Below are 13,875 nucleotides of genomic sequence, written 5' to 3' on the forward strand. Positions count from 1 at the left end.
ATGTGCGAAGTTTCGTTGTGGTGACTTGCTCCGGAAAAACAAACAGGGCCGTGCGTATTCTGAAGGAAGCTCAGGGAGTTGGGGGTTCGAGCGTTTGCAGGGGTATGCATGCTGCTGATCATAGCGGGGAAACAAAAAAAAAATGCTGCAAATACCACCAGCTCGAGATCCGAAAATCGCGAAGGAAAACGCATGTGAAGACATTGGATTTACAGCCGGCCAGGGGTTGGTGAACCAACCGTTGTCGACTGCATGCTTTGGATTCTGGCTTCTCGCGTACCCTTGGGGCCGATCCCCGTCCTGTCTTCCCATTCGCCTCGCGACGAGGTAACCTAGCCGCCGAGCGTTTTTAGAGCCGGCACCGGGACATTACTGTGATTAAATATGGGCAGATGGCGCCAGCGACCTGCAGGCAGGTAGTCGGTTCACTGATCCTTCTGACGGGGAGACGTCGTCTTGCCTCCGAACCGATTCTATCCCCATTTACCATTAAAACCGAAATGGGGAAAGATATTGAATCATTCATTGGGTCGATCGACCAAGGCACAACAAGCTCCAGGTTTTTGATATTCAACAAGAACGGAGAGGTGGCTGCATCCCATCAGTTGGAGTTTACCCAGATATATCCACAGCCGGGGTAAGTGGGTAACTCCCAAGTTATTTCACATCGGCCGCGATCGAAAGCTAACACCGTGCCTTATCTAGATGGCACGAGCATGATCCGAAGGAGATAGTGACATCTGTAGAGAGGTGTATAGACGGTGCTGTATCCAGCTTTGAACACCAAGGATACAATGTTGAATCTATTAAAGCTGTCGGGATTACAAACCAGAGAGAAACCACAGTCGTGTGGGACAAAGAGACAGGGGAGCCGCTTTACAATGCAATTGTTTGGACGGACACACGTACGCAGTCGTTAATTCGCAGGTTAAAGCGACGGTTAGGCCATGGGGAGGTCCACGAGCGCTGTGGGCTGCCTCTCTCGACCTATCCTTCGGTAGGAAAGCTACTTTGGCTTCTGGAAAATGTGCCCAAAGTTAAAGATGCTTATGAAAAAGGCGTTCTTGCCTTTGGAACAATTGATACCTGGTTGGTATATATGCTCAATGGCGGACCAAAAAAGAATGTATTCGTGACCGATCCGTCAAATGCGTCGAGAACGATGTTCATGAACATCAGAACTCGCCAGTACGACGAAACTCTGATCGATTTTTTCCGGTTAGACGAAGGCAAATTACATCTCCCAAAAATAATATCCTCGTCTGATCCAACGGGATATGGGTCGCTGGCATCAACTGTTTTAAAAGGTGTTCCTATTACGGGCTGCCTTGGGGATCAATCTGCAGCCCTTGTAGGCCAGAAAGGCTTTACTCCCGGAAAAGCCAAAAACACGTACGGCACGGGCTGTTTTTTACTCTATAATGTGGGTGAGAAGCCGGTGATATCTCGTCACGGTCTTCTCACCACAGTCGCATTCGACTTTGGTGGTCAAGCGATGTATGCACTGGAAGGCAGTATTGCCGTGGCTGGCTCGAGCGTTAAATTCCTCAAAGACAATTTCGAATTCATCAGTTCATCTGACGAGGTCAACAAGCTGGCAGAGACGGTAGAAGACAACGGTGGATGCGTCTTTGTTACCGCGTTCAGCGGTCTTTTCGCCCCGTATTGGATGGATGACGCCAGGGGAACGATCTTCGGCATCACCACATATACAAAGCGTGGACATATCGCCCGTGCAACCCTGGAGGCGACATGTTTCCAAACAAAGGCCATTCTCGATGCCATGTCCAAGGACAGTGGCCACGCCCTAACAGAGTTGGCTGTGGATGGTGGGATGTGCAATAGCGACTTGACGATGCAGGTAAGTAAACCAGCTCTTTTGCAAAAAGTTGAGATACTGAACCGGTGACACCGGTCTAGACACAAGCAGATCTCATCTCTATCCCAGTTATTCGGCCGGCAATGCGTGAAACCACTGCTTTTGGAGCTGCCATTGCCGCAGGTTTAGCGGTGGGACTCTGGGAAGGCATCGAGGAACTGCAGAATGTAAACACGGATGGGCAAACCGTATTTGGACCAAGCATTCAAAAAGAAGAGGCTGAGGAACGTTTTTTAAGATGGGAGAAGGCCGTCCGAATGTGTCAAGGGTGGTCAAGCTGAGTTTGTACTTGATATTGTTTGGCTCAATAGAAACTTATCTCTAGGTGGCTTCGATGGAAAAGCTACTCCGTAGTGAAACCGAAAGCAAGGCACTAGGCCCAAATTAAGGTCTGCCAGTGGTATTGTTAGATCAATGAGGTCTAAACGGGTAGTGAATACCTGTGTTTTGAGGAGTTAGCCAACTGCCTTATACCCGATTATCAGGAGGTATCTCGTCTATTGCAATTGCCAGGGTTCATAATTCTCTGTTCGAGTCAATTCACTTAAAACGAGGAACGAGATGTTTTTTATTGGTGCACTCCGTACTCCGTACAGTACTCTGTAAATCACTGGCTTTCCCATTTTGTCTTATTTACTTTACCTCAGCAGACTTTCGCACTTTATGAACTTCTGTGGAGATTCCCTGTAGGAATCATGATCTACATAACATGGACTATTTCCCCCAACAATAAGGAATTCACAAAAGAGACAACAACGTAAAAGGATCAATGGAACAAAAAGTAGAAGGTAGAAAAAGACTAAAACAAAAAAAAAAAAAAAATACATACAACAGCTGGGATTCGCTGGTGGTCACCCACCCAACTACTAGCCAGCCGGCAAGTAGATTAAGTACGGCTGAGCGGACGGGAAGCCCTGTTCTCTGCTTCCTATGGTCGTATGTGCCTGGCATATAGGGCTCCAACTGTCCATCTAAGTCCATTATGGTCTACTGATCCAAAAAGAAACTGACAAAGAGCTCAAAAAAACATACAACAGCCGGGATTCGCTGGTGGTCACCCACCCAACTACTAGCCGGCCGGCAAGTGGCTTAAGTACGGCTGAGCGGACGGGAAGCCCTGTTTTCCACTTCCTATGGTCGTATGTGCTTGTTTAGATTACAAGGTTTACTTTAGTATGGAGTAAAGTCTCCTCCATTTGACTTTGAAATCTTCAGAAAAGCTATAATTTATATTAACACCTGGCATAAGGTCACAGGCCCAGCTTGACTTAGGAGTATGGGGCTTACTATGCTGTTTGGCTTGGACAATAAAAGGTGAATGATTTGCACATGTTATCATAGCTATTATTGAGGCGGGCTTCAGTTTTACTAACATAGCAGCTGTTTAGACACAGCAAATAAAACTCTGCAAGAGGCAAAAAGAACTTAGCAACTACCTCATAACAATATACAATCACGCCCAAAGGTAAAACATGCTAAATGAAACTTTCCCATTTCCTCACGGGCGTCTTTACAGTTCATCACTTCTCAGGGTAGGTGAGCATGGTATCTCTGCTCCTCCTTCGACAGCGAGGGCAAGGACGAGAACTTCATGCCCTGGATGAAATCTCATTGCTCAGCAGCCGTACTGTTTATATGGCTTTTTACATGGGTTTATTTACAGCTTGGCTGCACTTCCAGGAGCAGAGATCTCATTGTACAACAACCTGTGGGAGAAAAGATCGTCAGTCCCTGGTGGTGAACAGAAATACAGTCGTATGGAGGCACTTACGAGGTCAAGAAATCTGCATAATCTTCTCCAGTAACCTGGCTGGCGAAGTAGCGAGCGGCAAGCTGGTATTTGTTGCCCTTGGGACCCTTGGAGGCGAGCTCGTCGGCTTGCTCCTTCAGGAGCTTCAAGTTGTAAGCCTTGTCGACCCTCTTGCCCTCAGCAGTAACAACGTTGTGGCGGGCCCACTGCCAGAGCTGGCTTCGGCTGACTTCAGCGGTGGCGGCATCCTCCTACACAATATGTTAGCATCTTATCGAGGCTTGCCCAAACCAAGTGGCAATTGACATACCATCAGGCTGTTGATTGGGATACATCCAACACCACGGAGCCATCCCTCCATGTATGAAAGGCCAATGTTGATGTTCTTTCTGATTCCTTCCTCAGTGATGCTACCGGGGACGTTGGTATTTAGGAGATCATTGGCAGTAACATGTACATCCTCCCTTCGGACGAAGAGTTGGTTAGGAGTTGGCATGTACTTGTTGAAGATGTCGGAAGCAATAGATGCAAGGGCTGGGTGAGCAACCCATGTGCCGTCATGACCAGCGCGCACCTCACGGAGCTTGTCGGCGCGAACGCTCTCCATGGCAGCGTCGTTGGCCTTGGGATCATTCTTGATGGGGATTTGAGCAGCCATACCACCCTATATGTTTTGTCAGCTTGAGGCCATCGAGCCAATGGAGATGTTATTTAGAGGCTTACCATCGCGTGGACACCTCGTCTGTGGCAGGTCTTGATCAAAAGCCTGACATAGGCATCCATGAACGGCACAGTCATGGTAACAGCAGAACGGTCGGGGAGGACAAAGTTGGGATTCTGGCGGAATTTCTTGATGAACGAGAAGATGTAGTCCCATCTGCCGCAGTTCAGACCTGAACTGTGCTCTCGGAGTTCATAGATGATCTTTTGCACCAGGGGTCAGCTACATCGCACCACTTCACAAGTCGTCGAGACATGTACTCACCTCGTCCATCTCGAAGGCAGCAGAGATCGTCTCAATAAGGACAGTTCCACGGATGGTGCCTCTGGGCATGCCAATATAGTCCTGTGCCAAGTTGAAAACATCATTCCATAGGCGGGCTTCCAAGTGGGATTCCATCTTTGGAAGATAGAAGTATGGGCCAGCGCCTCTCTTCACCAACTCGTGGGCATTGTGGAAGAAGTAAAGACCGAAATCGAACAAACCACCGGAGATAGGCTCGCCATCGACGGTGAAATGCTTCTCATCCAAATGCCAACCTCTAGCACGGGCGATAAGTGTGGGCAATTTTCTGTCGGTGCGGAGTTTATATTCCTTTCCTCCCTGGGTGAAGTCGATCTGACGACGGATAGCATCATAAAGGTTAACCTGGCCATTGACCATGTTTTCCCATGTTGGAGCGCTCGAATCTGTGGAGAATCTATCAGAACAGTTCAACGGAACACACCCACTATCCAACTGTCCCCCTTTTATCCCAGTTCCCGGGGATAACGGCGTGGAAAAAGGTGGAATCGTCACCAACCTTCAAAATCAGCCATATACGTCCATACATCCGAATTCAGCGCATTAACCACCATCTTCCGGTCCGTCGGACCCGTAATCTCAACGCGGCGATCGACCAATCCCGGTGCAGGAGGAGCACCTTTCCACGCATCGTTTTCACGGATGTGCTTGGTCTCAGGGAGGAAGTCTAGAAGCTGGCCTCTGTCGAGTTCAGCCTGGCGGGCAATGCGTCGCTGAAGAAGTGCTTTTCTCGTTCCATTGAATGTGCGGTGAAGCAAGGCCAGGAAGGCGCATGCGTCTCTGGTGAGGATCTTACGTGCGGGTTCGCTGATCTGGCCGAGGATGGCGACATCCTTGAGCTGAGCGTCAACGGAAGTCATGGTTGGCGTTGTAACTCGCAATCCTTTCTCGTTCTCTTTTGTTTTAACCCTTCGATGAAATTATAGATATCTTTTTTTTTTTTTTCTCCTAGAAGCAGTTGTATAATTCTCCCTTAACACAGACGTATATATCAACAATGTAAGCCCTTCAAAAAAAATGATAAAGAGGAAGCCAAGGGATCAATTGATTCCTTTATGGAGAATTTATAAAATCCTACGGAATAACGTCAGACACTTGTAACCGCGGCACATGTCAATAATTTATTCATTCACTCCAAGCTGGCTTGAGTTTCAAGTTTTACAGTCATCCAGCCCACGGAAGTCTCCCGAGTCCCCTCGATGCACAACAAAACCATGACTGGTCCAGCCAAGGAACGGAGGCGAAAATGTTCTACTACACAAGAATACGCAGAAACGAGAGGACATTGATTCTACTCCAGTCTGTACATTCAATGAGTCGGTGCAACTCGGTCGAGAAAGCGATAGATATCAAAACTGACGGTGGCCGAACAAGGGAGAGCTTCTGTAATTGTATGGGCGAGCGGAAGTTTCTTTGAGCTTGTGATGACGATGATGACATACTCCTCACCCTATCAGCAAGCAGCACTGCTCGAGCTTCCTCTCGGCCGACTATACCCGATGTTCGGAGGACAACCATATATGTTCGAGCAGACGCGCTTATTCTCCGTGTTTTCCTCAATTGTGCTGGGGAGGACCTCGCCGGAGCTGCTCCAGCATGAACATCGGCTGGACTCCAGGCTCGCACACCCGCCGATGGGGGAAAGTTCTGAGTCACCCAAAGAACCACCATTGGAGGTGGTTCTTCGATCACGCCCACCCCGCATTTCCTGACCAAATGCGTCTCATGTCTCGATGGAGGAATCTTTTCCCCCGTGACACCCTTCCAAGATGCTAATGGCAGAGACAAATGAGCCCTGTGTATATTAACACCGTCAGCCACCCGCCCCGCCGGCCGGCCAGAACGGACCAGAGGACAGACCAGAGCAGAGCAACACAGACACCGGCGAGACTTGCGACTGGCGGCTGGCGAGAGATTTTGCGCTGGCTGTTTCGGCCGCCGAGTGCCGAGGCTCAACGCAGCTGGCGGCGGCTCTCCGAGATCGCCCGACTCGCAGCTTTCCCGACGGGAATGTCACGTGTGAGTATTATGTCACATGATCTAGTGCTACGGACGTTTTCCGGGCGCAGGAAGCGATGCACTTCATTCCCCTTGCATCTAGCATCGTGAGCTCTGGGCTCTAGATCCAGGAGCTACCAGGGGAAGAGAGCAGGGATGTCGTCTACTTATATAACTTATGATTCCGCCAAAGCTCCAGCTGGAGGGTTTGTATTGTCTATTTCAGGAATTTTCTTAGTCGTCGCTTCGAAGTGCGTGTTTCTGAAAATGGGTGAGAGGGTTTTGAGAAAGCCAAACCCTGAGACAAAAAAGAACTGGAAGAATAGAAAGGGGGCCACAGGTCTTATACACGTTTCGCCCAGAACCTGCTTCCTAAACAGTTACGCTTGATCATGGAGCTTGACGGGATTCACGAAAGGGATATTGAAGGGCCCCCTTATGGCCCGAAACCTTAAAAAGGGTTGCAAGATTTGGGTGGAAACCACAGGTATGCCCTACGAAGTACTCCGTACTCCGTACGGAGTACAGGCTATCCGTTTACAACATGTGTATCGTGACGTCAGTTCACAAACCAATCCAAGTCAAATGCATGATAATTGCTAGATTGGTTCTTTTTCTAAGTTTTGATTTCAGCTTCGATTCCATTTTCATATATCCTGGCCAAATATATGTATACACCCAAGGACTGTCTCCATCAAGGAATGAATTTATAACCGATGCTCATGAAATGCAATAAAAGGCAGCATGAGCCTACTCAACGAAATACCGCTTCACCCCACTTGCGCATGGCTCCATATAGCCTGTGTTGAACTGCCGTCCCGGTGTAATTGAAATGGCAGCATATGATCGAACCCCGGAGCGCTTTCTTCGAAACAGCTGGCTTTTTTACCTCGACCTTAATCGTCTAAACATATTGCCAAGCAGCCGGGTTATTGCCGGGATATGTGATGGCCAGCGCGACAAACGGCAGGCAGTCTTTAATATCCCCTGTTGGGACAGATGCATTTTGAATATTCGCGTAGACTTGATGAAAGCCTACCTCCGGGTCCGGACACCCCATGAAACCATCGGCACCCCACCCGGTGAAAGAATATATACCGTGCTCTCCTCTGGGTTCGTACGTGAACCCGCCGATATAGGAGCCAGGCGGGATATATGTCGAATGTGCTTGCGTGAAACCAACGGCACCACTTGGCTCAACATACATCTGCTGGCCGCCTGGGACAAGCACATACTACCTCCCAAGAAGAGCACGTGTGCGGTCAGTAGGAAGCCCTTATCATGCGTATATGCTTTCGTCTCTTTCTGCAATTGGCTCTGGGGGTTCATACCATGGAGCTCAAGCCCGCGATCACGGTCTCGTTACCGGGAGGGCAGTTGTCACCGACCTGTATCGGACAGTAGCTTTGGGTAGTGCCTCCTAGCCAGAACGCACGGCCTGCAGCATTCATTGGTAGAGAGTGGATCGGAGAGCCGGAGCGGGAGGCCATCACTTTGATCTTTGGTAGATATGGCGGCTCTGATTGTCGGGCTTCGAGACCTGGCGCTGCTGCGGCCAGAAGAGGAAGGATGACAGCAAGGATTGTGAGTTTCATTTTGACTGACAGGCCAGGAAGGACAAAATCTTGCCGGACTTGGTGCTTTGAGATGGTAAACCTTTCTGAGTCCCCTTTCACGAAATTAGTCGGCAGGTTTGGTTTTCTGTATTAGCTTCGGAGCAAAGAGGGACGAATTGTAATATAAGGCTGATTCCATCTGCTCCTCTCTGTGATTTCTCGTCATGACATCGACAGTCGAATTCTTCACTACGGAGTACCCGATCCGAGCTTTCAAAATCACCAATCGTGGCCATCCCGTACTTTGAGACACGCATGCCGATCACTGTCACCTGTCAGGTGCTTGTGCAAATAAGTAAGCATTGGAAGTTTGTTTCTCAGAATAGCTTACTGCACCGTTAGCTCTTCGATCGCGCCAGTGAAAGCCGATAATAATTTCCATTGACTCCGCGTGGATGTCCATCGTCAGGTTCTTCGCCACGGAAATGGGGAAACAATTGACGGATACGGGGTACATGCTGTGGAGGAGCTGCAAAGTCAGCAATACAAGTCGGCGCTCCCCAGGGTTCGTTCCATTCGGCATTTGCGACCGCAGAAATGACGAAAATTTACACCGCTATTCAAGATTATTCTCGATGCGAAACGTGTCGAAGCCACAGCGGGTAGATTCAGGAACAACCTTTCAAGAGTCGTTTGTAGATAGGGTAGCAAGTCCGGGCCGAAAATGCAACCGTCTCATCTCTGTGTCCTAAATCCCTATTTCGGGCTGCCTGGCCGATCACCAGCTGAATTGTTTCACAAAGAAGCTCTGAAAATTTTTTTTGACACGGCTAAGACGGATGCTACGTTTTATCTTCTAGAGAATGAACAGTGTAAGACTTGACACAGAAATCTGGCTTTTGTTTGAAAACGAACCGCCGCTTGTCTGTGTGATTTTGCTGTTGTGGTCAAGGACCTGGCCGGTGAAGGATGAGAGGACTTCCCGAGTGCCGAAAGCTTTTGTTAACGGTCGGTGGAACGAAAAGGTCCCGCATTTCACCCAGTTTGAGAAGACATATTACACTGGCGAATTCGTCTCATAGAGGCCTCTCGTTCCTCTGACGGCGTGGTGCACCCTTCGTTCCCACCTCTTCTACATAGGTTTATCCAGAAAAAAGTGAATTACAGGTCAAGCAGCCGATATAGGATGAAAGAGGAATCTCCCCCGGACTCCGTGGATTCTGGGAGAATTAGAATCTGACATGGTATCTTGATAGTCTCAAAGGGTTCTCGGCAGTTGTGGATCGTGAAATTCCTGGATAGCTTATTTGGTTCGCTTGGTCTGCTGCTACCGCCATTAGCTTGATTGTCTGTTTGGAAGTACCCTCCGTGGAGGTAAGTGCCATTTGTCGCTGGAGCTCGGGATCATGGGATCCTAGCCAATGTGATCTGTAGCGAAGTGGTTCTTCGTGATAATTCAACGATGGTCCAATTCATAGCAAATGGATGCTCCGGCGAGTTCAGATCAGAGTGTTGGTTTATCATTGGTAAATTTGCCGTATCATCTGGATCTGGTTCCGCTGTTTAATGGTCGACATGAGCAGTAACGTGGGGAATCATAACCTCCTGTGGAGAGCGCTTGAGCGAGAAAAATCGCCGATGGCCCTCTGAAGATTACGTGGGCTAGTTAACCTGAAGCCGAGAACACCCTAGAAAAGCGTTGAAAAGCTGCAGCGACCAAAGAAAGCTCGATTCCGACAGTTTCATATCTTGTCATCGGATCTTTTTGCTTTCTTTTTTTTCTTAAAGCATATTTGTCTTTCGCCCTTTCTGCTGGCTTAATACATCGGGTAGAGGGCTTTGCGAACCACGATTCGAGACGAGCTCTGACGGATTACTTATTAGCTAATAGTTATTGAGAAACTTGAAAGGGCAGTTAACTACCTATTTTGCGATTTGCTGAATATCGAGCATCACACCTGAGTTCCGGGTCGGAAGTGGAGAAAGACGGTAGTATTCATGAAGACATTGTCTCAGCCTTATCCACGCGAGTAGCAGTGCGATGCTTTTACATACTATACATCCCCATGTGATGCGCCAGACCAATCCGCAGTCCGTGAGACTCGGTTTGGGCTCCAGCATCGGGTGCCAAGCCTCGAAGTTGAGTAGCGCCGATCTCGACGACTGCAACAGCAGGGCAGGTTAAATTGTTCCACTTTTTCTGATGGTTGCCGCATCCTTGTATTTGTTGATGATGGTGATGGAGCACTAGGTGCAACTACCTAAAGGTGCAATGTAATAGTGAAGAGAGTACGCTGAAATCCTATTATAACTAGGTATACGGAGCAGTGAATGCCCAGTCCGCAAAGATAAGTAACTCAACTTCCATCAAGAGTGTCCCGGATTGTCGCCCGTTTTCTTTAAAATTCCAATGATACCTTCAGTGCTTGGTGCTGAGCAGCCGCCTTGAAAGTATCATACGCTTTCACGCAGTCTGCAAACTTATAGCCTGAACAGATGGGTTAGAGCTGCTTTCTTGCAATTGCATGGCGGAACGGGAGTGCATGACTTACGATGTGTAATGAAGTCGGAGACATTAAGCGTTTTGGCTTCGAATAGAGTCAAAAGCTCTGGAATAGTCGTGGCATCGACTAGCCTTGTCGTTATACCTGTTCACAGCAAGGAACGACGTTAAAGACTAAGGTTCAAACTACCCACAAGGCGCGACCATCGATATCTGAATGGGCACAACTTACTGATATTCTGAGACCAGAGCTTCTCCAAGTGCAGGTCAACCTTTGTCCCGTGCACGCCGATGTTGGCGATGACGCCTCCCGGCCCGACAATTTCCTGGCATAGTTGAAACGTCGCTGGAATGCCAACAGCCTCCATAACGGCATCAAAGCCCTGACCATTCGGTGTTAGATCGAGAAGCCGCTTGATGCCGTCTTGACCCTTTGGATTGACCCCATGCGTTGCGCCCAACTTCTGCCCCACCTGAAGTCGGGAGTCATCCAGGTCCACCAGCACCAGCTTTGCCGGTGAATACAACTGTGCGGTCTTCATTGCTGCCAGTCCAACAGGTCCAGCACCAACTATTGCCACTGAACTTCCTGGCCGGACCTTACTATTCAACGTTCCGCACTCAAATCCTGTTGGCAACGCATCGGACAGCATCACAGCTTCTGCCAAATCAACAGTGGGGGGCAACTTATACAGTGAGGACATCGCGCACGGAATCCGTACGTACTCCGCCTGCGTGCCATCGATCGTGTTTCCAAGGATCCATCCACCGTGGCTGCAATGTGAGCTCATTCCCTTCCGGCAGAATGAGCACGACCCGCATGCAGTAATGCATGCTATGAGCACCGTATCTCCCTTGCTTAGCCCTGTCACATTGGAACCGACCTCCTCGATGATTCCAACCCCCTCATGGCCGAGGATTCGTCCGGGGGTCGCTGTTGGCACATCGCCCTTGATAATATGCAGATCCGTACCGCATATTGTTCCGTACTTGAGCTTGACGATGGCGTCGGTGGGAGAGGAGAGAGTAGGCTTGGGTCGTTCTTCAAGGGCGACTTTTCCATTGCCCGCGTATACGAGAGCTTTCATCTTGTCGGTTGGGCCCGTGGACTGTGTTGCTAGGCCACGGTAAGGAACGGCGGATGGCAGTGTCAATGGAGGAAACCGTTTCGGAGCCTGTGGGATAGGTATCGCTTTTGTGTTCTGAAGAACAAAGCCGAGAGGGATTTTGAATATTCTTCTGCTGGCAATGCTAGCAGACAAAAGTGATCTTGGAGCTGCAAATGGCATGGCGACCGGTAACCAAAATCAAAATTGACTACAACGAATACATCACCTCCACAGCCACCATCAGTCCACCAGGACTGCGAACCCACTTAGTTATACTTCGCATGTATGTACAACTATGTAGCTTCAGAGCCCCACCGTGTCCTACATTGTATGGCGTTAGGCCTGTAAGTTGTTTCAACCGGTAAAGTCAATCCAAGCTATATCCAAGGGTTTCCGTGGTCAACTGTTTGGTGACCGCACGCCACTGGCGACAGCCGCGATGCGGGGAAGGTTGTAAGTCGGCTGGGACGAACTGAGCTTAACAGTGTTTTTCCGTGGATGAAGCGTTTACAACACTTGAGCCTTGGAGGGTTAGCTGGGTCTACACTGCATGCGGCGCGAGGTTCAATCCGCATGTCCATTAATGGTATAACAGTGTTACATGTGCTTAATTGTGGAACTCAATTTATTCCCAACTTAAACATAGCCTTTTAGCTCTATAAAACATACAGAGAGAGATGATCTACATACATCTCAAAAAGAACAAATCCAAAGAATGGAATAGCTTTTGCTGACAAAGCAATCCTCATGCGCATTGGAAAACCGGGCAAAGTTGGTAATTAGCTTGGTTCACTCAATGTCATAGTCATCTGGCACTTCATCACCGCACTTATGCTCGATAGGCAAGTGAAAGAGCATAGTTTACCTATCAAGCTTCAACCAATCCACACTCCACACACCCGATCGCATCAGCTGACTCAATGTTTCTTCACCACCACATCTTCAGCTTTATGGGCCATCTCCTTCGCAGAATCCGTGGCTTCGTGTCCCATGTCTTTGAGGGCAGCAGTGGTAGACCCATCCACAGACCGTCTGTGCAAAAAGATACGGGTAACCTGCGTGAATCCAAGGCAGCCGACGAAGAAGTTCACAGTAGCAAGCCTATAAAGTAGACTATATCAGTAAAACTGCACACAGGAATATCGCCAGTAGTAAACGCCCAGCAGAAAGAGACGGCGGCCAGTCAGATATGGTTTCGAGCTTACAGGATGTTCTTTGGTTTAATGATCAGGCACCATCTCGTCCAAATCGCGCCTGTGAACATCAACGCGGCATTTTGCGTCAGGGAGAGCTTGTCGGCTGGTCGAGCCATATCACCGAGTCCCGCAATGACGAGAATCCACTGGTAAAAAGGTTAGAATGTGATGTATCGACAACCTAGGAAAGGTCCCCGCAAAATGGACGCAGTGTCTGTTGTCTTCGAACCTTCATTACTGGAGCCCTATTTGTCAAACAGAAAAGCACCAAGATTAGTATCTGTTCCAAAGCACCTGAACCACGCTAAACGAACGGTTGGGGAAAAGCTCGAGTATTAAAAATAGTCCTTACCAGAAATGCACAGTCTTCACTCCAACCGGGCTGTTCCATGATCTTTGCAAGAAACTTTGCTTTGTCTCTGCGGCAGCCTCTGTGCTCTGAAATCGCCGGCTGCGAAGCATCTGTCTGCGGAAGGGGGCGGCGGCATTCTGGAACGCTGCCCTTGAGTTCTGGAGAAAGCGGAGTCCGAAGCGGGAAGACATAGTGACGGAGCGATGGGGGGTGGTGTTTGGAAGGGGAAGAAAAGGAGGAGAACGGAAGGAGATAGGGGAATTGGAAAAGGCAAAGCACAGTCCTCCACAATCAGGAATGGAACATTAATATACAGCAAAGAACGAGGAGTTGAATCAGCGATGACCGATGGTGACGGAGAGGGTCAAAACTAGCGCCTTTGGCCGGTCCGATCTTCGCAGCCAGAATCCCGCCCCCTGGGCCAATGACGAGTCTGCATCCCAACCATATCACGTGATAATATTATGTAATTATATCGATTACTCAGCCAGTTGTTCGATGAGCGCAT

At 49.0% G+C, this 13,875-nt stretch overlaps 6 protein-coding genes and 2 non-coding genes across 8 annotated transcripts; 2 read left to right on the forward strand and 6 right to left on the reverse strand.

Moving 5' to 3' along the window:
- Positions 1 to 392: 392 nt before the first annotated feature.
- CIMG_10105 (glycerol kinase) lies at positions 393 to 2,160 on the forward strand (the record flags this gene model as incomplete). Its single annotated transcript, XM_001239082.2, has 3 exons — positions 393 to 637; positions 706 to 1,861; positions 1,921 to 2,160. 3 exons carry the CDS (start codon positions 393 to 395, stop codon positions 2,158 to 2,160), a joined length of 1,641 nt encoding a protein of 546 aa, XP_001239083.2.
- Positions 2,161 to 2,701: 541 nt separating this feature from the next.
- Positions 2,702 to 2,817, reverse strand: CIMG_15518. The gene has a single exon (XR_001099883.1). It is a non-coding gene; the product is annotated as a 5S ribosomal RNA (ribosomal RNA).
- Positions 2,818 to 2,904: 87 nt separating this feature from the next.
- Positions 2,905 to 3,020, reverse strand: CIMG_15519. The gene has a single exon (XR_001099884.1). It is a non-coding gene; the product is annotated as a 5S ribosomal RNA (ribosomal RNA).
- Positions 3,021 to 3,187: 167 nt separating this feature from the next.
- CIMG_10106 (malate synthase, glyoxysomal) lies at positions 3,188 to 5,656 on the reverse strand. The gene is made up of 6 exons (XM_001239083.2): positions 5,153 to 5,656; positions 4,615 to 5,039; positions 4,353 to 4,553; positions 3,940 to 4,293; positions 3,651 to 3,880; positions 3,188 to 3,585 (listed from the first exon to the last, which is right to left on the reverse strand). The coding sequence occupies exons 1-6, from the start codon at positions 5,511 to 5,513 to the stop codon at positions 3,537 to 3,539; spliced, it is 1,620 nt and encodes a 539-aa protein (XP_001239084.1). The 5' UTR covers positions 5,514 to 5,656; the 3' UTR covers positions 3,188 to 3,536.
- A 567-nt stretch (positions 5,657 to 6,223) lies between these two features.
- Positions 6,224 to 7,160, forward strand: CIMG_10107 (uncharacterized protein). The gene has a single exon (XM_001239084.2). The coding sequence runs from the start codon at positions 6,442 to 6,444 to the stop codon at positions 6,760 to 6,762; it is 321 nt and encodes a 106-aa protein (XP_001239085.2). The 5' UTR covers positions 6,224 to 6,441; the 3' UTR covers positions 6,763 to 7,160.
- A 216-nt stretch (positions 7,161 to 7,376) lies between these two features.
- Positions 7,377 to 8,432, reverse strand: CIMG_10108 (IgE-binding protein). The gene is made up of 2 exons (XM_001239085.2): positions 7,983 to 8,432; positions 7,377 to 7,885 (listed from the first exon to the last, which is right to left on the reverse strand). Exons 1-2 carry the CDS (start codon positions 8,244 to 8,246, stop codon positions 7,556 to 7,558), a joined length of 594 nt encoding a protein of 197 aa, XP_001239086.1. The 5' UTR covers positions 8,247 to 8,432; the 3' UTR covers positions 7,377 to 7,555.
- Positions 8,433 to 10,606: 2,174 nt separating this feature from the next.
- On the reverse strand, positions 10,607 to 11,999 carry CIMG_10109 (alcohol dehydrogenase; the record flags this gene model as incomplete). Its single annotated transcript, XM_001239086.1, has 3 exons — positions 10,607 to 10,695; positions 10,760 to 10,855; positions 10,943 to 11,999. The coding sequence occupies 3 exons, from the start codon at positions 11,997 to 11,999 to the stop codon at positions 10,607 to 10,609; spliced, it is 1,242 nt and encodes a 413-aa protein (XP_001239087.1).
- A 737-nt stretch (positions 12,000 to 12,736) lies between these two features.
- On the reverse strand, positions 12,737 to 13,558 carry CIMG_10110 (uncharacterized protein; the record flags this gene model as incomplete). The annotated part of the gene is made up of 4 exons (XM_001239087.1): positions 12,737 to 12,920; positions 13,025 to 13,161; positions 13,245 to 13,260; positions 13,368 to 13,558. The coding sequence occupies 4 exons, from the start codon at positions 13,556 to 13,558 to the stop codon at positions 12,737 to 12,739; spliced, it is 528 nt and encodes a 175-aa protein (XP_001239088.1).
- Between the last annotated feature and the right edge of the window lie 317 nt (positions 13,559 to 13,875).

This window comes from Coccidioides immitis (genome assembly GCF_000149335.2).
Source record: "Coccidioides immitis RS genomic scaffold supercont3.5, whole genome shotgun sequence".
Lineage (NCBI taxonomy): Eukaryota > Fungi > Ascomycota > Eurotiomycetes > Onygenales > Onygenaceae > Coccidioides > Coccidioides immitis.